The sequence below is a fragment of the Lithobates pipiens genome, unplaced genomic scaffold (genome assembly GCF_037356315.1).
Source record: "Lithobates pipiens isolate NorthernLeopardFrog02 unplaced genomic scaffold, aLitPip1_a1.2 Scaffold_8, whole genome shotgun sequence".
Taxonomy (NCBI): Eukaryota; Metazoa; Chordata; class Amphibia; order Anura; family Ranidae; genus Lithobates; species Lithobates pipiens.
Window position 1 is genome coordinate 588,081,553 of NW_027507903.1, and position 26,624 is coordinate 588,108,176.

At 44.2% G+C, this 26,624-nt stretch overlaps 1 protein-coding gene across 1 annotated transcript; it reads right to left on the reverse strand.

Moving 5' to 3' along the window:
* Positions 1-999: 999 nt before the first annotated feature.
* Positions 1,000-8,437, reverse strand: LOC143962280 (ATP-dependent Clp protease proteolytic subunit, mitochondrial-like). The gene is made up of 4 exons (XM_077471587.1): positions 8,274-8,437; positions 7,371-7,472; positions 3,031-3,102; positions 1,000-1,128 (listed from the first exon to the last, which is right to left on the reverse strand). The coding sequence occupies exons 1-4, from the start codon at positions 8,295-8,297 to the stop codon at positions 1,000-1,002; spliced, it is 327 nt and encodes a 108-aa protein (XP_077327713.1). The 5' UTR covers positions 8,298-8,437.
* Between the last annotated feature and the right edge of the window lie 18,187 nt (positions 8,438-26,624).

The following is a 26,624-nucleotide window of genomic DNA, read 5'->3' on the forward strand; positions in this document are numbered from 1 at the left end:
AAAAGAGCAGAAGATAGCGGAGGAGTCCGGCGAGAAGACCCCCGATAACGGAAGAAGAGAAGACCCCCAGAGCTGTCTAATAAAGTATTTTAAAAGCCTGTGTTGTGTTTTTTTTTATGTACACTTTTTTTCCCCCAGGTGAATGGGTAGGGGAACGATGTACCCAATACTCATTAACATAGGGTAGGGGGCCGGAATCTGGGGGCCCCCGAATTCTGATAAGCCCCTCATCCGCAGACCCGACAACCAACTGCCAGGGTTGTTGGGAAGAGGCCCTTGTCCTCATCAACATGGGGACAAGGCGCTTTGGGGTGGGGGGGGCGCAGGGCGCTCGCTCTTCCCTACCCTCTTTCCTGACCGGCTGGGCTGCGTGCTCGGATAAGGGTCTGCTATGGACTTTTGGGGGACCCCCACACCGTTTTTTCGGTGTAGGGCTTCCCCTTTAAGACCATACCAGGTGACAGGGCTAGCGAGGTGTCAATCTCGCCGACATTGACTTCCTGTGCTAGTCCCATCTACCTGGAGCCACATTCAAGGTCCGCAGGTCCACTCGTTCGGAAAGTCCAGCGGACCTCCGCTGCAAAGTCTGGCGGGTTGTCCGCCGGATAGTCCGATCGTGTGTACACGGCATTAGAATAACACCTCGGTTCCATGGCTCCTGAGACTTTCCATCATTGGTTGGAAGCTGGAAGTAGTGCTGAAGCCGGCTGGAAGTTGTGTAAAGTAACAGTCAGCACTTATTATTAGATCTCCATTTCCCACCCCAAACTGGAGAGTTGGGGTGCTATAAAGGGATGAAGAAAGCCATGCGATTGTGTGTATTCTTCTCTCTCTAGGTAGTCTGTCTGCACACAGTCTTTGTGTTCATTATTTTTATAGCATTGACACTTCTCTGCATTGGTGCCATTTATGGACATTCTGGGAGATGCTTTTGAACATGAGAAAATACATTACAGTCTCCCTTTAACTGACATTTTATTTGATGTGCCATCTTTCAGCTCACAGAAAGGAAGGTAGGTTGGTGTATGTACCTGGACTGTTGATGTACATGTGAATTGGCTTCTTGTTACTCTCGGATTGCAGGAAGAGCAGCTGGGCGATCACCAGGCTGGCGAGCGAGTCATCAATCTGCAGAGAAGCACACAAGTAGGGAATGATGGGAAACAATGAGGGAGATTTACTAAAACTGGAGCACTCAGAATCTGGTGCAGCTGTGCATGGTAACCAATCAGCTTCTAACTTCAGCTTGTTCAATTAAGTTTTGACAATAAAACCTGGAAGCTGATTGATTACTATGCAGAGGTGAACCAGTTTTAGTAAATCATGCCCAATGAGTCCAAACTGAAAAAAAATAAATTCTGTGACCTAATAATCCCTCCTGCACTATAAATGTCAGCACATTGGGTGAATGTCAGCATTCTGAGAATACAGTCAGAATTACTAAAATCCCCTCAAAGCTTTAAACTATTCATGCAACTTCAAAAGTTCTCAATCTTTTTAAATCTACAATTTTCATTAAAATAATCCCTGGTGATTCTGCCATTTAGGCACTTCGTGTTAAGGGGTGACATCCATGTAACAACTGCTCTTCTGCATTGTCACCCCATCACATGCTTCCTGGTGGAGACTACAACCTCCCATGCAACCTACAGCAACCCATCGATCATGATGTTCCTGTCGATTTTGGCCATGAAACAGATAGAAGGGTTTGCAGGGATACATTCTAAGAAGCGCTTCCTCTCCTCATTGCTAATCGTTGTGGCGCCACCTCCTCAGATCCACGTCTAAGGATGGTCAGCATGATGGAAGTTCAAGAGGATGAATGGTGTGTTTTTTTTCTCTGCATTACTACCTACTGACCTCTACATTATTTACTAATGATCTATTGAGCTCGCCGCACTACGGACCTCGAAGCTCTCCGTTACCCACTACGGACCTCGGAGCTCTACGTTACGCACTAAGAACCTCTCCATTACGCACTAAGAACCTCGGCGCTCTCCATTACGGTCTAAGGACCTCGGCGCTCTCCATTACGGTCTAAGGACCTCGGCGCTCTCCATTACGGTCTAAGGACCTCGGCGCTCTCCATTACCCACTACGGACCTCGGCGCTCTCCATTACCCACTACGGACCTCGGCGCTCTCCATTACCCACTACGGACCTCGGCGCTCTCCATTACCCACTACGGACCTCGGCGCTCTCCATTACCCACTACGGACCTCGGCGCTCTCCATTACCCACTACGGACCTCGGCGCTCTCCATTACCCACTACGGACCTCGGCGCTCTCCATTACCCACTACGGACCTCGGCGCTCTCCATTACCCACTACGGACCTCGGCGCTCTCCATTACCCACTACGGACCTCGGCGCTCTCCATTACCCACTACGGACCTCGGCGCTCTCCATTACCCACTACGGACCTCGCTGCTCTCCATTACCCACTACAGACCTCGGCGCTCTCCATTACCCACTACGGACCTCGGCGCTCTCCATTACCCACTACGGACCTCGGCGCTCTCCATTACCCACTACGGACCTCGCTGCTCTCCATTACATGCTACGGACACACATTTGCCCTCCCCGGCCAGCCAGGCTTCAAGTTAACGATCTGGGTTGGATTTTTGAGGTGGACTGCAAGCCTTTTTTCCTTTATTTTTGCATTCATACCAGACCAAAAGGGGTTGGTATATAATTTTTTTTTTATGCGTGGGGTCCCCCTTAAATCTCATACCAAACCTCAGGTTTTGTATGAGTTGGGGGGACTGCCATTCCATTTTTTTTTTTTTTTTTTAACTATACCTAGGTTCTTTGCTTACATGATCAGGGATGTAAGTGAATGGGACCAGTGACAGCACTGGTTTTAAAAGACTTGTTGGTCTTAACCATTCACAGTAATATTGCTTTTATACGTTTGGCTCTCACCAAACAGGTAAATATATTCTTCAATGTCTGATTAGCTACAGTGGCCCTCAAAAAAAAATAAAGAAAAGAAAATAAAATAAAAAAAATAAATGAATGCTAGACTCACAGGCCCCATGAGGCAGATTATACGCTCCCGCAGTAATCTGGAGTAGATGTCATAAGCTCTCTCTCCTCGGCCCTAGAAAGGAAAAGAGCGTTATGAATTTATCGCAGCATATATATGTTTCCATAGGAAAACTAACATTGCAAAGATTTACATTTATTTTGTGCCATACTGCATCTGCATATCCTTTGTAGATCTTGTACTCCCTGCTATATGTAATAATTGAAGGAATGCATTGTCTTTTCAATAATATTTTTTACATCCCCATGATATCCAAATTAAAAATAAAATGTATGTTATATTTGTTTCTATGCTAAAACATTGCTAAAAAAAAGTTAATGCTGGTTTGAATAGAAAGGTGTCAGAACATATAGTACATCACAGTTTGTGGTGTATGGGGCTATGTAACTGCAGACCGGTCAGGGTCCCCATGATGACCCGTATCCACAGCCAAAAGCATCTATAATGGGCATGTGAGCGTTAGAACTGGACCACGGAGCAATGGAAGAAGGTGGTCTGATGAATTGTGTGTTTTCTTTTACATCATGTGGATGGCCGGGTGTGGTACGTCACTTACCTGTACATTGTTCTGTACCCCAATGTCTTTCCTGCTAGTAATTACAGTATGGTACAAAAGTGAGTACATCCCTCACATTTTTGTATATATTTTATTATATCTTTTCATGTGACAACACTGAAAAATGACACTTTGCTACAATATAAAGTAGTAAGTGTACAGCTTGTATAACAGTGTAAATTTGCCGTCCACTCAAAATAACTCAACACACAGCCATTAATGTCTAAACCGCTGGCAACAAAAGTGAGTACACCCCTAAGTGAAAATATCCAAATCGGGCCCAAAGCGTCAATATTTTGTGTGGCCGCCATTATTTTCCAGCACTGCCTTAACCCTCTTGGGCATGGAGTTCACCAGAGCTTCACAGGTTGCCACTGGAGTCCTCTTCCACTCCTCCATGATGACATGACAGAGCTGGTGGATGTTAGAGACCTTGCGCTCTTCCACCTTCCATTTGAGGATGCCCAACAGATGCTCAATAGGGTTTAGGTCTGGAGACATGCTTGGCCAGTCCATCACCTTTACCCTCAGCTTCTTTAGCAAGGCAGTGGTCGTCTTGGAGGTGTGTTTGGGGTCGTTATGTTGGAATACTGCCCTGCATCCCAGTCTCCGAAGGGAGGGGACCATGCTCTGCTTCAGTATGTCACAGTACATGTTGGCACTCATGGTTCCCTCAATGAACTGTAGCTCCCCAGTGATGGCAGCACTCATGCAGCCCCAGACCGCCATGCTTGACTGTAGGCAAGACACACTTGTCTTTGTACTCCTCACCTGGTTGCCGCCACACACGCTTGACAAACCATCTGAACCAAGTACGTTTATCTTGTTCTCATCAGACCACAGGACATGGTTCCAGTAATCCATGTCTTTAGTCTAATTGTCTTCAGCAAACTGTTTGTGGACTTTCTTGAACATAATTTTTAGAAGAGGCTTCCTTCTGGGACGACAGCCATGCAGACCAATTTGATGCAGTGTGAGGCGTATGATCTGAGCACTGACAGGCTCCCCACCCCTTCAACCTCTGCAGCAATGCTGGCAGCACTCATATGTCTATTTCTCAAAGAAAACCTCTGGATATGACGCTGAGCACGTGCACTCAAATACTTTGGTCGACCATGGAAAGGCCTGTTCTGAATGGAACCTGTTTGGACATTAATGGCTGTGTGTTTGAGTTATTTTGAGGGGACAGCAAATCTATACTGTTATACAAGCTGTACACTCACTACTTTACATTGTAGCAAAGTGTCATTTCTTCGGTGTTGTCACATGAAAAGATATAACATATATACAAAAATGTGTACTTACTTTTGTGAGATACTGTATCTGTAAAATGTACACGGAGCACAGCATGCACAGCTCAGTCTACATTCTGGCACAGTGCCTGTGTGCTGGGATGACTGTAATCCTGTGCATGTGCGAGAGCAACGTCATCCCGTACCAGCCAAAGATAGACATCCGGAAGAGCAGAAGATGCCGGTGATGTGTCGAATACTGTCCACCCTGTACTGTGCTTGCGCAGTACGGAGGACAAGAAGACGCCGAAGGTCTCCAAAGATGAACGGCGCCTGCACTCTGAGTCCAGGTTCAAGCCCCACCATCCAAGTGGACATAGAGTTAGAATAAAAAATAGCCGAGCAAAGCGAGGCCGTGCCCAAAGCATGGCAAGCGAAGAGAGCCCGCGAGGGGCCCTTTTACTAGGTGCTACGGTATGTCCACTTGGATGGTGGGGCTTGAACCTGGACTCAGTGCGCAGGCGACGTTCATCTTCGGAGACTTTCGGAGTCTTCTTGTCCTCCGTACTGGGCAAGAGCTGCGCCTGCGCAGTACGGGGCGGACACTATCCAATGGGGGGACAGATTTTGGCAGAACACCGGCACCACCGAGAGACCTCAGACTATTGAATTTTGGACCATAGTTCTGCTTTGGTAGCAGGTCCTACCAGCTCTTGATGAATGGTAGTTGACTGTGAGCTGCTGCTTAGAGCACCCCCAGAACAGCACAGCAACGCACATATGCATAAACTGGGCATTGGTGCGTTATGCAGTTGTAAAGGAGTTACGATCCTCTGAATTAATACCCGATACGGATCCATGATGCTCCCAACTTCTCCAAATAGCTTCTCTGCCTGTAAATCTCCACCACTTCGCAAGAGGGATACTGGAGACAGATCTGTTAGAGTGGTCACAGATACATACACTTTACATCAGGGGTCTCAAACTTTTCAGGGCCCTCCAGCTTTTGCAGAACTACAAGTCCCATCATGCCTCTGTCCGTGGGAGGAATGCTTGTAACTGTCAGCCTTGCAATGCCTCATGAGACTTGTAGTTCTGCCAAAGCTGGAGGGCCGCCAGTTTGAGACCCCTGCTTTACATGAATCTGAGGTTCAGTGGCAAGGTCTGCCATTTGTCACACTCCCGCGAGACAGATTTCTAAAGACTGCCTAGGACACTCTTTGGACTTGTTTACATTATCATTAGCCCTCAAAACAAGCGATCTAGGGTGGATCGCTCTTCCGAGGGCATTTGACAGGCACTGAGTAGGCTTTGTGTGTGTGTTTTAACCCTTAAGGGTTAAGGTTCACAGCATGCAAGTGCGACGGAGTTGACGCATTTTTTCGTGTGTCTTGTATCGGGCAGCCGTTTCATTTCAATGGGCTGCCCTATGCGCAAGAAATGCGTAAAAAAAAGTCCTTGATCCTTCCACAAGATTGTGCTGCACAGAATTGCACATGTGTGTTTCCTCCAGGTACTCCGGTTTCCTCCCACACTCGGGGGCGGCACAGTGGTGTAGTGGATAGCACTTTTGCCTAGCAGTAAGAAGGGTTGCTGGTTCAAATCCCAACCACAACACTACCTGCCTGGAATTTGCATGTTCTCCCTGTGCCTGCGTGGGTCTCCTCTGGGTACTCCGGTTTCCTCCCACATGCCAAAGACATGCTGGTAGGTTAATTGGATCCTGTCTAAATTGTCCCTAGTATGTATGAATGCGAGTTAGGGACCTTAAGTTGTAAGCTCCTTCAGGGTAGGGACTGATGTGAATGTACAATGTATATGTAAAGCGCTGCGTAAATTGACGGCACTATACAAGTACCTAAAATTAAAAAAATAAATAAATGTGTGGGGGTGCCATTAAGAATTCGATTGTGCTGCAGTTCCATGCAGCACAATCTTGTGAAAGGATCAAGGACTTCTTTTATGCATTTCTTGCGCATAGGGCAGCCCAATGGACTGAAATGAAACGGCTGCCCGATACAAGACAAAATGAAATGAAAAAATGCGTCAACTCTGTCGCACTTGCATGCTGTGAACCTTAAGTTAAAACACACACTCAAAGCCTCCTCAGTGCCTGTCAAATGCCCTCTGAAGAGCGATTAAGAATTAATGGCACCGCCACACGTCCTTTAAAGGGCAGCACATCTCTGTGCATGTAGAGAAAATGCATGATTTTGCGTATACTTGACACGTACAAAAAGCCTCTAAAGCCTGCATCCACGAGCTGCAACTGCATGCATTACACATAGTTGTGGCGTGGCTCCATTTACTTGGATGGGTCAGTGTAAAGAAGCCCTTTATGAATTCTAGGAGGTGATTAGAGACAAACTGATGGATTAAAAGGGAAGGGTGCAGGTTGTTCCCCTGCAGGCAGTAAGATCCACACTTCTGTCCCCCAACGAACACTTCCCAGTGAGGATTTCCATCCTATTGGTGGCTATAAGGCAACAGACAGAGGAAGGCCAACAAGGAAGAAGAACTCTGTCTCCACTTACCGTCTGTTCCACCACGATGGGGATAAGAGGGGAGAGTCTGGGGGGGACCCGATGTAAACTCCGGACTTGAGATAGCGAGCATATTCCTTTCAGCAGTGGCCTCTGCAGAACACACACAATACATTACAGTGGTGGAAAAGTATTACAATGTTGTATAGTTACAATTTATCCCACATCCCACAGTCCAGAGTTACTCACCCCACAGTCCAGAGTTACACACCCCACAGTCCAGAGTTACACACCCCACAGTCCAGAGTTACACACCCCACAGTCCAGAGTTACACACCCCACAGTCCAGAGTTACACACCCCACAGTCCAGAGTTACACACCCCACAGTCCAGAGTTACACACCCCACAGTCCAGAGTTACTCATCCCACAGTCCAGAATTAAGGATGAGCTCCGGCGTGTCGCATACTACACATGCAGAGCCCGCCAGGAAGTCGGCGCTGCACTAACCACAGGCAGTGAGACATTGCCCCGACGTGCGGCTGCAGAGATCGGGCAATGTCTCACTGCCTGTGATTAGCACAGCGCCGACTTCCTGGCCGGCTCTGCATGTGGAGTGTGCGGACACGCCTGAGCTCATCCTTATCCAGAATTACTCATCCCATAGTCCAGCATGCATTTGGAGTGTGGGAGGACACCCACCCAGGTACAGGAAGAACATGCAAACTCCAGGCAGACAGTGTCCTCTTTTGAACCAAGGACAGTGCTGCAAGGCAGGACTACTAACTACTAAGCTGCTGTGCATGCTGGGAGTTCTAGTTCCACAGCAGCCCTTCCTCCCTCATTAAAGGACAGAAGTCCTGTACAGGGGCTGTACATTCTCCCCCTGTGCTGTCCATACAATGTCACTGCACATTCTGCTCCCCATCCCCTGGTCTGACCCCAGGTTACTCACTGTCCCTCTGATCAGCAGATCCATGTTGTCCCCCGTGCCAATGTCTCATGTACTTCTACAAATGTCAACTAAATTAAATACAACATAAAACTGTCTGCAGGTGTAAGACTAGCTATACTTTGGCGGCCATTGCTACGGAGACCAAACCATGTGCAATATAAGGAAGGGATCTTAGCAAACATGGCTCCTACTGTGGAGACACAGATAGAAAATAGAGCTGGAGTCTGAACTCGGGGCGGAAATGACCTCAGAAAACATAACAGGGTGCCGCCATGATTCCTCCTTTCCAGTACTTGGTGTTATATATGCTATATAAAAATATGTTTTTTATTATTATTATTATTCTTACTGTATAAAGATAAAACTAGTAAGACAAAGTATAAAAGGGAAAATATTAATATTATTATTAACAAAAGCAACAAATTTATTACTACAGAGGGGAAAAAATACAGAGAAACAAAGGTATAAAAGTTAAAAAGATTATTATTAATATGATCACATGTATTACGAAAAATAAAAATATTAAGAAAAAGTATAAAGGGAAGCGACTATTTGTATTATTACAACCAAAAAGAACACATTTATTATTACAGATTAAATATATATATTTTTAAAATAAGGTGTAAAAGTTGAAAAGAATATTATTATTAATAATAGCGACTAATTTATTAGCAAAGAGAAAAAAAATTAAGAGAAGCGTAAAAGAGAAAATATTATTATGATTATTATAATTAATATTAACAGCAGCACATTTATTATTATGGAGAAAAGCATTAAGACAAACTGAGTGTCTAATTTATAAACACTATAAAAATTTAACTGTTGCCCCTAGAAAACTATTTCTTATTGGACCATTTGACTTCATTCCCGGGAGTTCCACGGTGTTTACGCTCACACAGTCCTACATTGGATTTATTATTATTATTATTGTTATTGAAGTAGCTCTGACTGGCATTAGATGTCCTTGATGACACCCTGGAGAAGGGACGAAACACGTTGACACATTTCCGGTTTTCCAACCATTAATGTTACTTCTGCCCTCCGTGGAACACACTCTGATCAGCAGCGAACCCAGATGAGTCCATTCTCTGTACTTATGCCTGTTTGCCTGTTTTTACCAGAAATTTTTCAGAAGTGGGACTCTAAGTGCGCAATCAGTCTGCATCTAACAGTACTTCACTATAAGCCTCTATTTTTGTTTTGTCGAGCCTGGTGGATCCATTTGGTCACCCTCAAGACCTTTTTAAGTGTGGAGAGCTGTCTGAAGAGTGCCAACGTTGACCCTATGTAGCTCCCTGCTCCTTATAGGCAGACGCTATTATTTTTTCAAATTTAGTTGTCTAAAGCTGTAGTTTGGCTCAGGCTAATTTTCCCTAAAAGTTCTGGCTTCTGTGCCAGTCCAGCTGGGTTGCACTGGTTCCCACTTGAAGGTAGGTGTCGCTGTCACCACCGGTAGGTGTGGAAATGCGGCAGGCTGGATGTATTGAATACTACCTCTTGCTCAGAAGTAGCTCAGTGGGAGTGTTTTCCCTGCTGTGCATTCTGGGAGAGGGTATTTAAGGTACAGACGCCATTTTTGGTGGTTCTTTTGCGGGGTCCGCGATCCTGACCTCATAGCCCTCCTGGCCTGGGGTCTGTGCCGCATAGTTCTGCGCCTCGGAGCCGGCTGGCCCGGGGCTGTGCAACTGAGAGGGTGGGCCCACAAAAGTCTTGGGGCCTACTGATCCAGGGGTGGTCCTGTGCTGTCTCGCCTGAGGGGAGAAGCCAAGAAAACTGGAGAATCCAGGGGAGGACTTTTCCGGTAGAGGACCGAGCGCAAGGCTGGTGTCTCTGGAGGAGGCTGGAAACTCAGTTAGAGGACGCAACCCTGATTAACACCCATACAGTATCGGGGGGTCGGCTGAAAGAATCTGGTACTGTATGGCAGTTCTTCTAAACTCTCAAGATTTCTTAAGTTTAATTGACAAGTCTGTGGCAGAGACTTTGTTGAGCATCTCATCGGCTGCTAGGTCAAGTGAGAGGGGCCTATCCGGTGGTTGCTGGATCCAGTCTGTGGAGCTGTTTGTCCTCTGGATCTGACCAATACCTCTAACCCGCAATTACTAGGATTACTAGTTGCCTGAACTCCCCCTTTATCCTCTGACCCTCTATTGAAGGACTTTTGTGCTTATCCTGAATAAATGTTAAAAAAAGGACTAAGTGTCGGATTCAACATCATTTGGGCTACTTTCCAACGGGACCCCTGTGACGGAGAGGCGAGCCGGTGAGGCAACGGTAATCCCAAATAAAACCAGCAGCTCCTTTGGGGGTTAGTGCTACACCTACAATACTAGATCATTAGATCACAGCAAGTTTGACCCACCAACTGCAAAGCTTGAGGGTCCATTCATTTTGGTGAGTGGGGTCACAAGAGGGGAGTGTGGCAGATGACACACCAATATATTTGGAGCACTTCAGGACTTTATTTTGTTTGGAGCACTTTAACGTATTGTAAGAGATATTTGATTGTATTAACATCTTAAATGCTGTTTATATACATATATTCGGTCTTTGAGGTTGTAGCACTTTGTGGACAGTTGCTGCAGGTTTAATTTATATAATTATAATTTATTCACTTTTTACATTGATCGCGCGAGTTTATGGTTTATTATATGGCATTGTTGGTTTCACGTTTTTTTTTTTAATCAACAAAAAGGTTTTTATTGATGAGAATACAAGGCATTACATGAAATATAATACACATGTATGACATTTGAGTACGTATAATGAGAATAACAGGAATCTTAATTTTCACAACAACATAAAAGTGCCTTTAACTGTAAAGTTATCACTGTTCTCATACACCCAGAAAGAGAAATCAGTGCAGCAGCCTAGTGCTCATTCAATAAAGAAACACAACTGAAATAGGAATTAGATTAAAAGTCCAGTATTTAACCAACCATTGACATATCATCATGGGTTCAGATCTGTCAATCATGCAAAACACTCACATCATGTCTCAAAACTTAACACACATTATAAAACTCCAATAGCAGCTTCATATGTCCAACTATCCCATCAGCAGCCTATCTAGAGCCATTTATGGCGTAGCCACCTCTGGGGAACTTAACCAACTCTGCCACTAGAGGGCCCCATTAGGGTTGCCAGCCTCAGTAAAACCAGGGACAGTATGTACAAATCTGTGTTTTTTTTTACATCTGTCTCTGAAATGTCCCTTACTGACATCCTTTTGGTCTAAAAATCCCAAGATTATAGCTGCCCCACCTCTCCAGTACCTTTTCAGCCAATAGAAACATGTCTGTGTATACTGTGTGATTGTATACTGTGTGTGTGTGTGTTTGTGTATACTGTGTGGCCCCATAATGTCTGATTTCCTGGGGGCCCCATAATCTCCTATTCCCCGGGGGCCCCATGAGTTGTCAGTCCGCCCCTGCACGGGACCCACTCCCAGGATTTGATTCCACTGCTCACCATCAATGGGGTTGACATCTCGCTCCCACCCCTCTCTACATGGCAGCAAATCTGGGGCTTATATGTGAGATATTAGGTGGATATAGATTCTGAAAATGATTCCCTTCTTTTCTGGGTCAGAGTATATGGATTCAATCAGCGTGGGGTCTTCTAGTTGCATATTAGAGTGTCTGCTCTGATATCTAATGCCATGTTGTAGTTGTATAGATTGAAAGCGGTGGCCTTTGAGTGCAGGGAATTCGTTCAGTAATTGGGTGAGGAATCTAACCCCAACCCTTTCCCAAAACGACGGGCTGGGTACCCTGGTCAGGTCAATGTAAAAGTGGTTGCGCCATATAGGGGTCTGACGGAGATAGCCCATCATTCCCAGTGTGGTTTTGACCTTTTTCCAAATTTTCATCAGTGACCGAACTGTGGGGCAAGTAGAGGGAACTCCAGGGAAACCCATTTCCATATTAGACAGGGCAGTATAGTCCATGTTAGGGCCCAGGAGAAGACCCATAGAGGAACCTGACCCCTGCTCAAGATCCCATCCCGTGAAATGTTGCAGTTGCGCAGCCAGGTAGTATATTAGAGCACGCGGGACTGGTTACACGTTACAGTCTTTATTTAATTTGAGCAGTTAATTGTTCATGCAGCACTACACATGCAGCATGCTTGTTTCCTCAAAAGTTATACATTTTCTGTTATCATTTGCACACTGACAGTGCAACTGGTTGCACCCTACAGATAAAACTTTTAAGGCTAAAAGCCTGCACCACCACTAAAGGCCTGCACCACCACTAACATCCTGCACCACCACTAAAAACATAACTCCTAACTGTCCCTGATTTGGAGCAATGTCCCTCTGTCCCTCTTTCCCCATCATTTGTAACTCATTTTGGTCTGATCCCTATAACTGTATATAAAATGCACTTTTTATCTTTCAAAAAGTGTTTCCCAGTGCTAAACCTTTCATCCAAACTCTAAATTGCTGCATTTGTACATTTTAAAAGCTGACCACAGATTTTGGACCACCTGGTATTATACAGACTTTAATGCTCATTCCCTGCAACTACGGTATATGCAATAATTGGGATATCTCTCCCTGGGCTAGTTATAGGCTAAATCAGGGCTTCTCAACCTTGGCGAGATCGGAGCCTGGTAAATTCTTCCAATACCCCCCCCCCCCCCCTCCTTGAACCAACGGTCAAAAAAAATGTATACTCACAGAAAAACATTATTGGAATACAAACTATGTATTGAAATGCTGAAAGTCTTTGAGTAGGGTTGGTTGACACTATGGGGGGGGGGTTCTTAAGTGGGTTTGTGGACTATGCAGCTGACTTGGTGGCCCTGTAGGGGATTCTACAGAGCTGGGATCCACTATGAGTGATGGGGGTCTCTGGAGGGGCCTGTGGGTCCTTCAAGTGGCAGACTAAAGTTCACTGCAGGGATTGGGAGGCATTGATAAAGATTGGGGGCACTATGGGGGGCTGGAGCCTCTGCAGCCAGCTAGGGTGAACTGTGGGAGGTTGACAAACACTGGACCACCATGGGAGGTTGGGTGGCACTATGGGCACTGAGGAAGGTTGGGGGATCTGCAGGTAGCTGGCAATAGGGATGCCGCCCAGTGGTTGAGAACCACTGGGCTAGATAAAGCCCTAGGTCTGTACCAACTTGGTGCACCTACCTCTCCTGCCCATAAAATTAAAGCAGCCTGGAGGCTTTTTATGGTGCTCTGATCTCATTTTAGCATAGTCAAGTTGATAGCTGGAACATTTACCAAGATAGAATGATGATCTGTGTCTGTTTAGTATTTCTTTACAAAGCAGATATGGGCTCTGCCCTTTAGACAAGCCTGGAAGACACTGTAATCATGTTTTTTTCATTAGGGAATTCCCCTGCACTAGCTGTTGGATATATCACTGTTCCATGGAGAGGGCATTCAGTGACTGCACCTAACCAAAGACTGTTATATAACCAGCCATTTCTTATTCTGCAGGCTTTCAGTTGATACTTCCAGTGCACACAAGACATGCTCCCATGCAATGTTCTCTTCAATTTTATTGTTTTAAAAGTATTTGGGAATTAATTTCTGGCACAGCACCATATACAATTTTCTTTTTATAAGAACTCAACCTTTATTTTTTTTTAAGTAATAGTCTCCTCTCCCCAGAGTTCAGACTGCGGCATTGTAATTTTGCTGCAAGGCACAAAGTGAGAGGGTGCAGCAGAGGCTGATCTGTGCCAGACATTTGTAAACACAGCCAAGAACAGCACAGGCAGCAGGATTTACATGATTATGTCATCTCTGAACTGGCATCTTAGTCCAGGAAACAGATGCTGACAGTGAATGATGCCTGAACAAAGATGGCACCACTCTTCTAGAGAGAAACGTAGAGGAGGGCATAGCCAGGGGGAGTCTGTTAGAGTTAATAAATACCTAGAAATACTAGGCTTGAAGCTGAAGTTTAGGTGTGGATTCTTTTTCATAGTTACATAGGTCCATCTGGGACTAATGTAGTAGGCATGTGCCATACTTGGCTGATTCCAGTGGAAGCTAGAAATCAATATAGCAGGCACCATTAGGGAGCACAGGAGGTCACTTGTTTGGCATGGGCACCATTCCGAGAACTCTGTGGGGTTGATTTACTAAAACTGGAGAGTGCAAAATCTGGTGCAATTTTGCATAGTAGCCAATCAGCTTCTAACTGATGAAAAAAATAACTGAAAGCTAAATGGTTTCTATGCAGAGCTGCACAAGATTTTACACTCTCCAGTTTTAGTAAATCAACCCCTTTGCAATGTTTCACAGGCTCTGTTCTTCTGATATGCCATGTTCTACCATGCACCCCTTTTAATTACTTCAGACCAGGCTTTTGGACAGTTCAAGAAACTGAAAACTTCTGAAACATTGCAAGTAAGGCCCCTTTCACACATGCGGACATTATGTCCGTATTTCATCCATCCGTTTGCGGATGAAATACGGACATATATGCATTCCTATGGGATAGCGGGTGTCTGCGGATAAACATCCGCAGACACCCGATTTCGTCCGCCTCTGCTACTGTCCGATTCTGCAGATGGAGGAAAAGCCTATTTTTCTATCCGTCTGCAGAGCGGATCGGATAAACACGGAGAGACGGTCCGTGCTCATCCGATCCCCCATAGGGGAGAGCGGAGAGCTGACAGGGCGGTCCCGGCACAGTGTGCCGGGACCTCCCTGTTATCCGCCGGCTCAGCGGGGACAACGGAGCGATCCCCGCTGAGCAAGCGGATCATCACGGGGCGGACCATTACTGATCCGTCCCGTGTGAAAGGGGCCTAATAATGCATACTTGGTTCTCCTCACTAACTAAGCTTTGGCTGCCCAGGCCCTCTCTCCGCAAGTCCTCTCTACCAGCTGTATGCTTGGGGCATAATGGTGACCCTCTTGGCATGTTTGGCATGGTGATTGTTGTCCTCGGAGAGTCCTACAAGATAAGCTCTGAGGCCTCCTGTAGAGCCATGACCGGGGAGATCTGGAAGAGCAGGTCGATCTTGAAGTCCCGTGCAATCTCTATGACAATTTGCTGAAAGGGCGGCTTGGTGGAAATGGTGAAATGAGCAGCTTGGTGGATTTCTGGTAGCCATAAATCTCACCTGTCCCTGATTTCGAGGGACTGTCCCTGATTTGCAACAAAATCCCTCTGTCCCTCTTTCCTCCTCATTTGTCCCTCATTTTGGTCTGATGTATATATTTGTATATAACATACACTACTTATCTTTCAAAAAGTGTTTCACAGTGCGAAACCTTTCATCTGATTTCTACGGGGGGCATTCAAGTTAAAACAGGACTTTTTGAGTTTATAAAATACAAGAACAAATTTCAAGGAGTGGAAACTGCATTTATTTTTCGGCATACTTTATACAATTATCGCAGCATTTAATTAATGTCTGAAAAGCTTTGGCATAGAAAAATTTGTCAGTATGCCTGACCGATCCAAGGACAGCCTGCTTCACTTCCTCATCAGTGCTGAAATGCTGACCTTCGAGTGGAAAGCTGTCTTGGTACCCAGCTTATTTTTTGAAAATGCTAATGTTTGTGAATGATCGCGTTTACCATTCCGACAGAAAGATTTGTTTCTAGTGCAGTTTCAGGTTATTATTATTATTATTATTCAGGATTTATATAGCGCCAACAGTTTGCACAGTGCTTTACAACATGGGGGCAGACAGTGCAGTTATGTAGCCAAGTCCCGGGTCCCCTTTGGTCTAATGACAACCTCCAGAGTTATGGATAGCTAACATCCTTCTATGTAAAGTGGGTTATAAGGCATAGTGAGTGTGATGCAAGGTAGATTCATGGGCGCCAGACACTTCTTGAATGCAAAGAGAATTATTGTCTCTTAAACAGAACTGTGGGAGAGAGGGATTAGGGCCAGGACACCCTTTTAGTAGTAGCAATGTTAATTGTAAGACTCCGATACTTCTATAGGTAGACAGCCATGCAGGGAAAGGAACCCAGCCGGACACCACATCTGCATATGTAGACATGCCGTCTCCTATGGCAACAATCTCAAACAATTCCTAACAGGGGTTACAATGAACTCTTTCACTTCCTCCACAGTCTCCTCTTGTAGATCTTCACTCAACTGAGCTCACAGTCTCTCTTACTAGACTTGCTGATCCACTGCCACTGGATCTCCTGAGCTCTTCCTATCTTCTCACCGAGTATTTTCCTCAAGCGTCACCCCCACGTCCCTGTTGGGTCCCTAGCTTGGCATTCAGGATACTCCTCAAATGTCACCACACTGGCCTGCTTGGTCCCTGGCTTGGCACAAAAGGCTCCTCTGCAAGCGGCACCTCTGCTGGCTGGGCCCCTTGCTTAAAACCTGCTAAAGTTTCCCAATTATTCACCATCCCTGGTTGGTGAGAATACTGCTCTGGTTATTGCTTCAGATACTCACTGTGGTCCTTGGTAATAAGGTGGTTGGTCCCTTAGTGGCGACAGATTCCCCTCTACCTCCGACCATGACAGGTTCTCCAACCGACAGAACCATCACTTCTGGTTGGACTGCAAGCCTCAGTCCCAACCCTACGCTCCTCTCTTCCTTCTGGATAGGTCCTCAGACAGCCCAGCAGCCAGATGTCCCTGTGATAGGCCTCAGGCTCTGGCCTAGCAAACCGGGGCAGCACAGCACACGTCCACCCAGACAGGCGTCCAGGTCGCACAGAACTCCGATCACCTGACTCCACCCAAATAAATAGGCTCTCCCAGCAGGCCAATGGACCCAAGAAGATCCCAGCCCATTGGCTGAAATACCCCATCTATTCCTAATCTGTCCTTGCAATGCGCTTGTCTTATCTAATGCCACCTCGCAGATAAATTTACTAGCAACCCTCCTTAAACATCAGGGTGCTACAGTTACAATACAAATCAATACAAGCGGGATCAGGGGGCCCTACTTGTTAGAGCTTACAACCTAGAAGGGAGGGTCAAGTGGAACAAAAGGTAATAGCTGTGGGGGATAATCAGATGGAGAAAATGAAAATACAGTTGTTAGGTGTGGGTAGGATAGGCTTCTCTGAAGAGGAGGGTTTTCAGGGATCATCTAAAAGCTAATAAAGTAGGAGATAATCGGACAGATTGGGGTAAGGAGTGCCATAGGATTAGAGAGGCTCCGGAAAAGTCCTGGAGGCAAGCATGGGAGGTGGTGATGAGGGTGTTAGAGAGCAGGGGGTCTTGAGAAGAACGAAGAGAAGGATTAGGTTGATATTTAGAGACTAGGTCAGTGATGTAGCTGGGGACAGAGTTGTGATAGGCTTTAGTAGTTGTTAGTATTTTGAATTTGTTGGGTGAGTGGAAGCCAGTGGAGGGATTGACAGAGAGGGGAAATAGACACAGAGCGATTGGTAAGGTGGATGAGTCTGGAAGCAGCATTCATGATGGACTGAAGGGGGGATAGACTATGTAGAGATAAGCCAACGAGGAGGGGGTTTCAGTAGTCGAGACGAGAAATGACCAGGGACTGAATTAAGAGCTTTGTTGTGTCATTAGTTAGAAAGGGGTGTATTTTGGAGATGTTGCAGGCTTAAAGGAGAGTTCAGAGTCCAGAACTACACCTAGGACCTTGGCATGTGGAGATGGGCTTATGGTCATGCCATTGATTTTGACAGAGAGATCATGGGAAGAGGCACATGGGGGAGGAAAAATAAGTTTGGTTTTGGATAGATTAAGTTTGAGGAAGAGGTGTGACATCCAGACATATATCTGATAGTAAATTAGTGATATGCGAGGAGACTGAAGGAGTGAACTGAGGGGTAGAGAAATAGATTTGGGTGTCGTCAGCATAGAGGTGGTATTGGAAGCCATGGTAGGCTATCAGCTGACCCAGGGAGGAGGTGTAGATTGAAAATGAGAGGTCCAAGAACAGAACCTTGGGGGACCCCAACTGAGAAAGGAAAAGGAGAGGAGGAAGTAGGTTATGCACTGATTATCCAGGATCAGGCATTCCACGTTCCTAATGTTCACTGGAATGACTGCTGTGGGCTGGGAACCATCAAGGCCTGGGATCGCCACTGAAGGACATACAGCCAACTTTGAAATGTTTACACCATTCAAATGTCTTACTGCTGAGCATCTCATCACTGTAGTGTGCTTGAAGTCTTCTGTGGATATCTGTGGGTTTTACGTCTTCGTTCACAAGAAACGGCATCACGACACGCTGTTCCATGCACGCACTAACACTGTTGTTCGCCATCTAGACGGTCTCTAGACTGGCCCACGACATGTGCGCCGCCTATCAGTAATAGGACACACTTAATACTGCATGTAGTACTGCCATGCTAGCATCCCTTTTTATGTCTGTAAAATTAAAAGTCTTGCTTTCACTTAACGTCAAAACGTCGTAAATTGCTTCATTTCTAAATGTCAAAAGCTAATATAAAGCAATAACAGTGGTAAAAAAAAAAAAAAAAAAAAAAACACTTGTGGTTTTAACTTATTTTTTTCTTTTTTTTGTATAACTCTCTTTTAACCTCTTGACCTCTGGGAGATTTAACCTCCCCCACATCATAAAGAGGCTATTTTTTGCCATTTGGCACTTGTTATGTTATCTGACAATTGCACAGTCGTGCAACGCTGTAGCCAAATAAAATTTATATAATTTTTTTTCCCACAAATAGAGCTTTCTTCTGGTGGTATTTGATCACTTCTGCCTTTTTAATTTTTTGCACTATAAACAAAAAAAAGGCCAACAATTTAGAAAATAAAAAAAAGTGTATTTTTTACTTTCTGCTATAAAAAATATCCAATAAAAAAAAATGTAAAAAATCATATTTCTTCATCATAGAACAAATTAAATAATCTAACCTAATCGAGAAAGGCACCACATCCCTGAAAATTAAAGCATGAGTCAAAAACTGGGGAGGGAAAAAGGGATTTTCACGGTGCGAAATGGCAATTAGATTGTGACAGACTTACTAAACAAATTGTAAAATATATATCAAATATTTATTAGATTCAAAGTTAAAATTCATTAACATTCCATTAATGACATATAAAAACAATCGGTGGTCACAAAATAAATACAATACAATGGTTTTATCGTCAGACACACATTATCCCAACATTTCGCAGAGATATTTGCTTCTTCAGGGGATGTATTTTTGCATTTCAAGTATTCAACTAATTTATTTGGGAGGGTTTTTACCCCCCAGGGGTTTCTCTGTGCGGGCAACCTTTTGTTTATTATATATATATATATATATATATATATATATATATATATATATATATATATCGTTTTTCAAAATACTATATCATTTTCCTTTTATTTATCTAACAGTCCCTTTGCTGGTCTTTTTGCCCCCTGCGATCTAGAATGGCTATGGGCATCTGTTGAGGTGGACCAATCCACTATTATACCATTCTTATAGTGGTTAAAGGTGGGTTCGGAATATATATATATATATATATATATATATATTTTTTTTTTTTTTTCCTCCTCATTGATCCTTGTTCCCATATGATGCTCTCAAGCCTGTGCATTTATTCATTTATATTATTTTTTGATGATGATATTATGTTACTTTGTTATTTTCTATTTTGAATTAGATACTTTGGAATACTTTGGAATATTCACACATCCCCTGAAGAAGCAAATATCTCTGCGAAACATGTTGGGATAATGTGTGTCTGACGATAAAACCAGTGTATTGTATTTATTTTGTGACCACCGATTGTTTTTATATCTCATTAATGGAATGTTAATGAATTTTAACTTTGAATCTAATAAATATTTGGTATATATTTTACAATTTGTTTAGTAAGTCTGTCACAATCCAATCCAGTTTTTGACTCATATTTCTTCATCAATTTTGGCCAATATATATATTCTGCTACATATTTTTGGTAAAAAAAATCCCATTAAGTGTATATATTGACTGTTGTACAAAAGTTATAGTGTGTATAAACTATGGGATATTTTTATCTATTTTTATTTATTTTTTATTCACTAATATTGTCAGCGATCAGCAACTTATAGCGGGACTGAGATACTGCGACAGACATTCTGACACTAACTGAAACTTTTGACACATTTTGGGGACCAGTGGCACTATACAGTGATCAGTACTAAAAATATGCACTGTACTAATGACACTGGCTGGGGAGGGGTTAACGTCAGGGGCGATCAAAGGGTTAACTCTGTGCCTAGCCAGTGATTTAGTATATTGCGGGGAGGTGCTTTTACTAGGGGAAGGGATGGAATTTATTCCCTGCTTTGCAGTGACACAAATTATATCCCTTCACTAATGTCAGAACAAATATCTACCTTGTTTACATAGGCAGATTGCTGTCCTGCCCCTCTGCCTAATGATCGGCAGGTGCCGGTGGACATCGGATACCGCGCACACGCCGATCGATTTCTGCTGTGTGTAATCATAGTGGAAGTGTTTTGGATCAGAACCGAACCTTCTGATAAATTTATATATGCCCCCCTGGCCAAATTGGTTTAAGTGTGTATACACGGAAGCAATTCAAATCACTGAGACAGACACGAGTCAGTGTACAAGTTACTTCTGTTTTTATTTCATGGATTTCAACGTATAGTCTAAATAGCCGGATATTTCGTTATCTGATAAGGCAGGCATAGATAAACCTCAAACAACGTATTTTGACAATGTATAGGCTTTAGCTAGATTGTGTCCTTATAGTGAAAAGCGGCTGTTCATGGCTGTGTAGGGTAATCTTGCTTCTGAAACTTTGATGTTATCTCTTGATTGTAGAAGCAGATTGCAGGCCTACTTTCAACTCTTGCGTATACACTTTCACAGTAAGTGTCGGTTGACACTGAGGCAGCACGACTTGCAGTGCGGCTGCCTCAGGCGACCTGGACACGACCACTGCGGCGACTTGCAAAACTACTTCTCTATAGAAGTCAATGCAAGTCGCCTCAAGTCGCCCCCAAAGTCGTACAGGAACCTTTTTCTAAGTCGGAGCGACACAAGTTAGAACAGTTCCATTGTACAGAACAGGACGCGACTTGTCAGGCGGCTAAGTCGCCCGACAAGTCATCCCAGTGTGAAGCGACCCTAAGGTTGGGGTGCAGAAATGTCAGATCACACACACATATATATATATATATATATATATATATATATGTGATCTGGCCCACAGGTGCAACCATCTAGCAGTAAAACTGCTACAGGGCGGACCTGAAGCGGTTAAGAGGGTGTGAGAAGGGATGTGTCCTATACCTACATACTTTTGCTAATAGGTGTCTCTCGTTCCCATCTCAAAAAATTGGAAGCTATGCTAGTAGCCTCGTATCTCTCGGAGAGCCACCTGTATCAGTGAGACTGCTTGATTCTGTTGGTGGCCAGGGCACTCATGAGAGCAGCTTTGGTGGCCAACTGCTTGTGGTGAACTTTCTCACCGGTGGACTTAGATGTGGTCTGCTAAGTTCTGGCCAAGTGGCCATTATTTCATAATAGCTTGCTTTAACTGGTACAGTAACTGGTTCAGTCAGTGGTTATCCCAGGCGGTTGGTGGTTGCTCCTACAGGCAGCCTCAGTTATTAGTTCCCCATGCACATTATTATAGAGAACATCTGACAATGAAAGCTTTTACCATATGCGGTAATAAAGATCACTGTCTGGTTCTGATACAATGTAAGGCAGTTATTTGTTTTGCATATGACTAATTTTATCTTATCTTCTGTGCCAGCTCCACCCTCTCTCCACCCTTGTGCATTGTCCAGTGTCAGTCGCACACTTTTTGCCCCTCGCTTTTGTTTTGCTGCTTTTTGTTGCTGCATATTTTAGTCTTTTGTCTCCCGGGGTGAGTCACAGACAACACAAACCTTCCTCTGAACTGACATTTTACACACACACCTGGAAACACATTCCCTCACTCCCTTATCCCTGTGTACTGACACATGATGACATGGATCAAGTCACCACACAGAGAGGATGACTTATGGCTCCTGGCTCTCAACCGGGACAACCAAACAAAGCTCTCAATCTGAGCCGAAACCAACATTTCTGGTCTTTTTGGTGTCTTCTGTGCTTAACCCCTTCAATACAGGGCACTTATACACCTTCCTGCCCAGACCAATTTTCAGCTTTCAGCGCTGTCGCACTTTGAATGACAATTGCGCGGTCATGCTACACTGTACCCAAACTACATTCTAACATTTTGCTCCCACAAATAGAGCTTTCTTTTGGTGGTATTTGATCACCTCTGGGATTTAAATTTTCTGCTAAACAAATAAAAAAAGGACAGAAAATTTTGAAAAAACATTTTTTTTTTGTTTCTGTTACGAAACTTTGTAAATAATTATGTTTTCTCCTTCACTGATAAGGCAGCACTGATGGGCACCAATGAGGTGGCACTGATGATGGGCACTAATATGCAGCACTGATGGGCACTGATAGTTTGCACTGATATGCAGCACTGATGGGTACACATAAGTGGCACTGATGGGCACTGAAAGGCGGCACTGTTGGGTACTGAACGGCGGCACTGATGGGCACTGATAGGCAGCATGGATAAGCACCGATAGGCAGCATGGATGGGCACTGATAAATGGCACAGGTGGGCATGGATGGGCACTGATAGGTGGCACTGATGTACACTAATGGATGGTACTGATGGGCATCACTGATTGGCAGGCATTATTGTTTGGCATTGATTGGCATCCATTGTGGGCACTGATTGGGATCCATTGTGGGCACTGATTGAGCAAACCAATGAATATATATTTTTACTGGGATTTTTTTTACCAAAAATATGTAGCAGAATACATATCGGCCTAAACTGATGAATACATTTTTTTTTACATAATTTTTTTGGAACTGTTTTATGGCAGAAAGTAAAAAAAATGTTTTTTTTTTTTTTTTTTTTAATTGTCAGTCTTTTTTTGTTTATAGTGCAAAAAATAAAAACCACAGAGGTGATCAAATACCACCATAAGAAAGTCTATTTGTGGGGAAAAAAGGCCATCAGTTTGGGTACAGCGCAGCACGAGCGCGCAATTGTCAGTTAAAGTGTCGCAGTGCCGTATCGCAAAAAAAATGGCGTGGTCAGGAAGTGGGTAAATCCTTCCGGGGCTGAAGTGGTTAACCACTTGACCTCCACAAAAATGTACCTCCCTTCCTGACCAGGCAATTTTTTGCATTACAGCACTGCGTTATTTTAGCTGACAATTGCGCGGTCATGCAACACTGTATGTACCCACTGTCCTTTCCCACAAATAGAGCTTTCTTTTGGTTGTATTTGATCACCTCCGCGTTTTTTTTTTTTTTTTTTGCGCTTTAAATTAAAAAAGCGTAAATTTTGAAAAAAAAACAAACAATATTACTTTCTGCTATAAAACATATAAATTAAAAATGTTTTAAAAAATGAAATTTCTTCATAAATTTAGGTCAATATGTATTCTGCTACATGTTTTTCGTGAAAAAATTGAAAAAGTGTATATCAGCTTTCAGGACCTGTCAGAGATTTTGATAACATCTGGGCACATGTCAGACTTTCAAAGATAGACGGTCAATAGGTCAGCATTAAGGGGACTGAAGTTCCTTTTTAATGAATTTCCACTCAACCTTAGTGTCCCCTTACCACGGTCTTTCCCACCCAGCCTTTGTGTCTCTTAACTGAAGGGGAAGGAAGGACCAGCCGATCAGGTGACGACTGTAAAGACTGAGAGCTGTCTTTGGGCTTTTTCACATGGGCAGTCAGGGAGGGGGGCTGTAAAAACAGGCAGCCGAGCCACTTTTATATCATCCCCTGAAAGGGCTGTACAGATGCCATGGACAGGATTCTTTGCCTCACAGGCATGGCAGAGCTTGACAGGCGGCACTTTCTCTTAAACTTGCCCCATTATGAATAATGGGGCCACACTACAGCCACAAGTCCATTGCCTGGCTCGCAATTATGGCACAGTCTCACAATGTAAAATTGGCATTCAGCAAATAAAATGAAAAAAAAAGAAAATAGAGCGCCAAGAGGCAATAGTAGCACCTTCTGAATGCCTATTATCTGTGGCTTTACCACCCTAGGAAAAGCGATCCACCATGAAACGCTTTTTAGAGGGTGGTAAGCTTACCAGAAGAAGAAGCTACCCACAGCTTAGTCATTGTGCTGGGAGCATCTTTGTGTAGATATCCAAAAATTCCCAGACTCCTGCTGGTGGTACCATCCTGGATAAGATGTCAGCAACTGCAGCAGACTCAGAGCTGTCACTCAAGTAACACTAAATAACAGCCCTCCTCAACCTTTTTACCCCTGGGGAACCCTTGAAATATTTTTGAAAATTTCAGGGAACCCCTGCTAAAAGGTATTAATCTGGGGTCAGTGGGAAAAATGCCCCTTACCTTGGAGGCCAGTGGGAAGAAGATTCCCCTTTAAAGTGGTGATCACAAAGTCCCCCTTACAGAGAGTTAAAGATGTAGTTTAGTATTCAAATGGTTCTAAAGGCAGATGTTTTTTTTTTTTTTTTTTTTTTAATCCTAATGCATTCTGTGCATTAAGATAAAAAAATCTTACCAACTTCAAGTACCTAGGGATACAGATTTTGCCCGACTCACGGATTATTGCTCCCTAAATGTGCATCCCCTACTGTCCTGCTTTTGTGATAAGATTAATACATGGAATAACCTCAAATTGTCACTGGCAGGCAAAGCTAATCTAAATAAAATGATCTTAATGCCCCAGCTGCTGTATTTCCTCCACGACTCACCTGTAGTGACACACCTTAAAATCTTTAGGGTGGTAAAAACCCTTTTTTGACAAATATTAAGGAATACTAAGCTCCCCAGGATTAAACTGGAGCAGTTGCAGCACTCTAAGGACAGTGGAGGATTGGCAGTGCCCACCCCTTGGCTGCACTATAAAGCTGCCCAGATGCAACATCTGGTTGGCTCTATGTCCCAGAATCCGGTGGGCTCGTTGGCTCAGCTGATGCTTTTCGCCTAGGGGGCTGAGACCATCCCGATGGGTCTGGAGGTGCAATTGTTCCTTAAAGTGGTTGTAAACCCTTACAAACCACTTTGACCTACAGGTAAGCCTAGATTAAGGCTTACCTGTAGGTCCAAAAAAATATCTCCTAAATCGTGTAGGTATATTTGCCGAAAGACAGGCACCGCTGTCTACGGCGCATGCGCGGGAGTGACGTCATCATGGCTCCGACGAATGACAGCGCTGGAGCAGCGAGACCCACCAAGAAGATGAAGGCTCCGTACGCAAGGAGACAGCGGTGACTTTGCTGGCTCCTGTGTCAGGTAAGTGCATAGTAGTCCATTATGCTTTACTTTTACAGTGAATCAAAGATGAAGTAAACCCATCAGGGTTTACTTCCTCTTTAAATCCAATAAACAGATGCCAACACTCACACTAATCAAAACCAAAAAATTGGAACAGGGGCAGATAACTGCAGGAGGTGCTGGGATTCACAGATTTTAGTCCTATATGGGGTAATCTCTCATATGTGGAATTAGCTAAATTGCAGCAGGGGCCCAGATGGCACACCTTTTGGTGTGACTCTGCTATCTCACATATTTAACAATGGTAAACCGCTATCCTTTCCTGAACTACAAACCAAATTTAAACTACCCGCCACTATGTTCTACTCCTACCTCCAGCTCCGACATGCCATTGTTTCACAGGGGGCTGCAGGAGAGTGGGCACTGTCACCCACTCCTATTTTTGCAGTCGAGCAGTGAAATTAAAGGGATCAAATTTCAGTGTTACCAAATGCTACTTATAAGCCACTTACGGACATACCCCAGTAGGACAGTGTCTTTATGGGAGAGAGACCTGGGGCAACTTACGGGAGACCAGTGGGAGGAGGCCCTGCAGTCTATATCTACCTGTACTCTGAATGTAGCACAAAAAGTTTCCCAACTCTATATTATATTGAGAGCACACTACACCCCAACAAAACTCCATGAAATGGGCAGACTGGTGGATCCTCTGTGTTGTCGGTGCCAACAACTCAATGTGAATCTCATACATCTCCTATGGCACTGCTCGAAGCTCCACCGCTATTGGGGCGAGGTGGTTGGAACACTCAACTGGGTGTTCCAAACCAAAGTATATTTAGACCCAATATTCTGTATACTGGGGGTTCTGGAGGACATGATCCCTGCGGAACTGCTAAGTATTGCATTCTCTAGGACACTATTTAAGGCCAGGAAACTTATTTTAATGGGCTGGAAATCAATCTTGCCACCCACTATCACCTCCTGGATAACAAATATGGGAAATACTTATATCATGGAACGGTATATCTACCAACACAGGGGGTGCCCGGGTAGGTTTGAAAGGCTATGGTGACGTTGGCTAGACACAACTGGTACTGTCTTGACTTCTACAGTGTCCCTCAGGGTGATTACAATATATATTTTGATGCATAT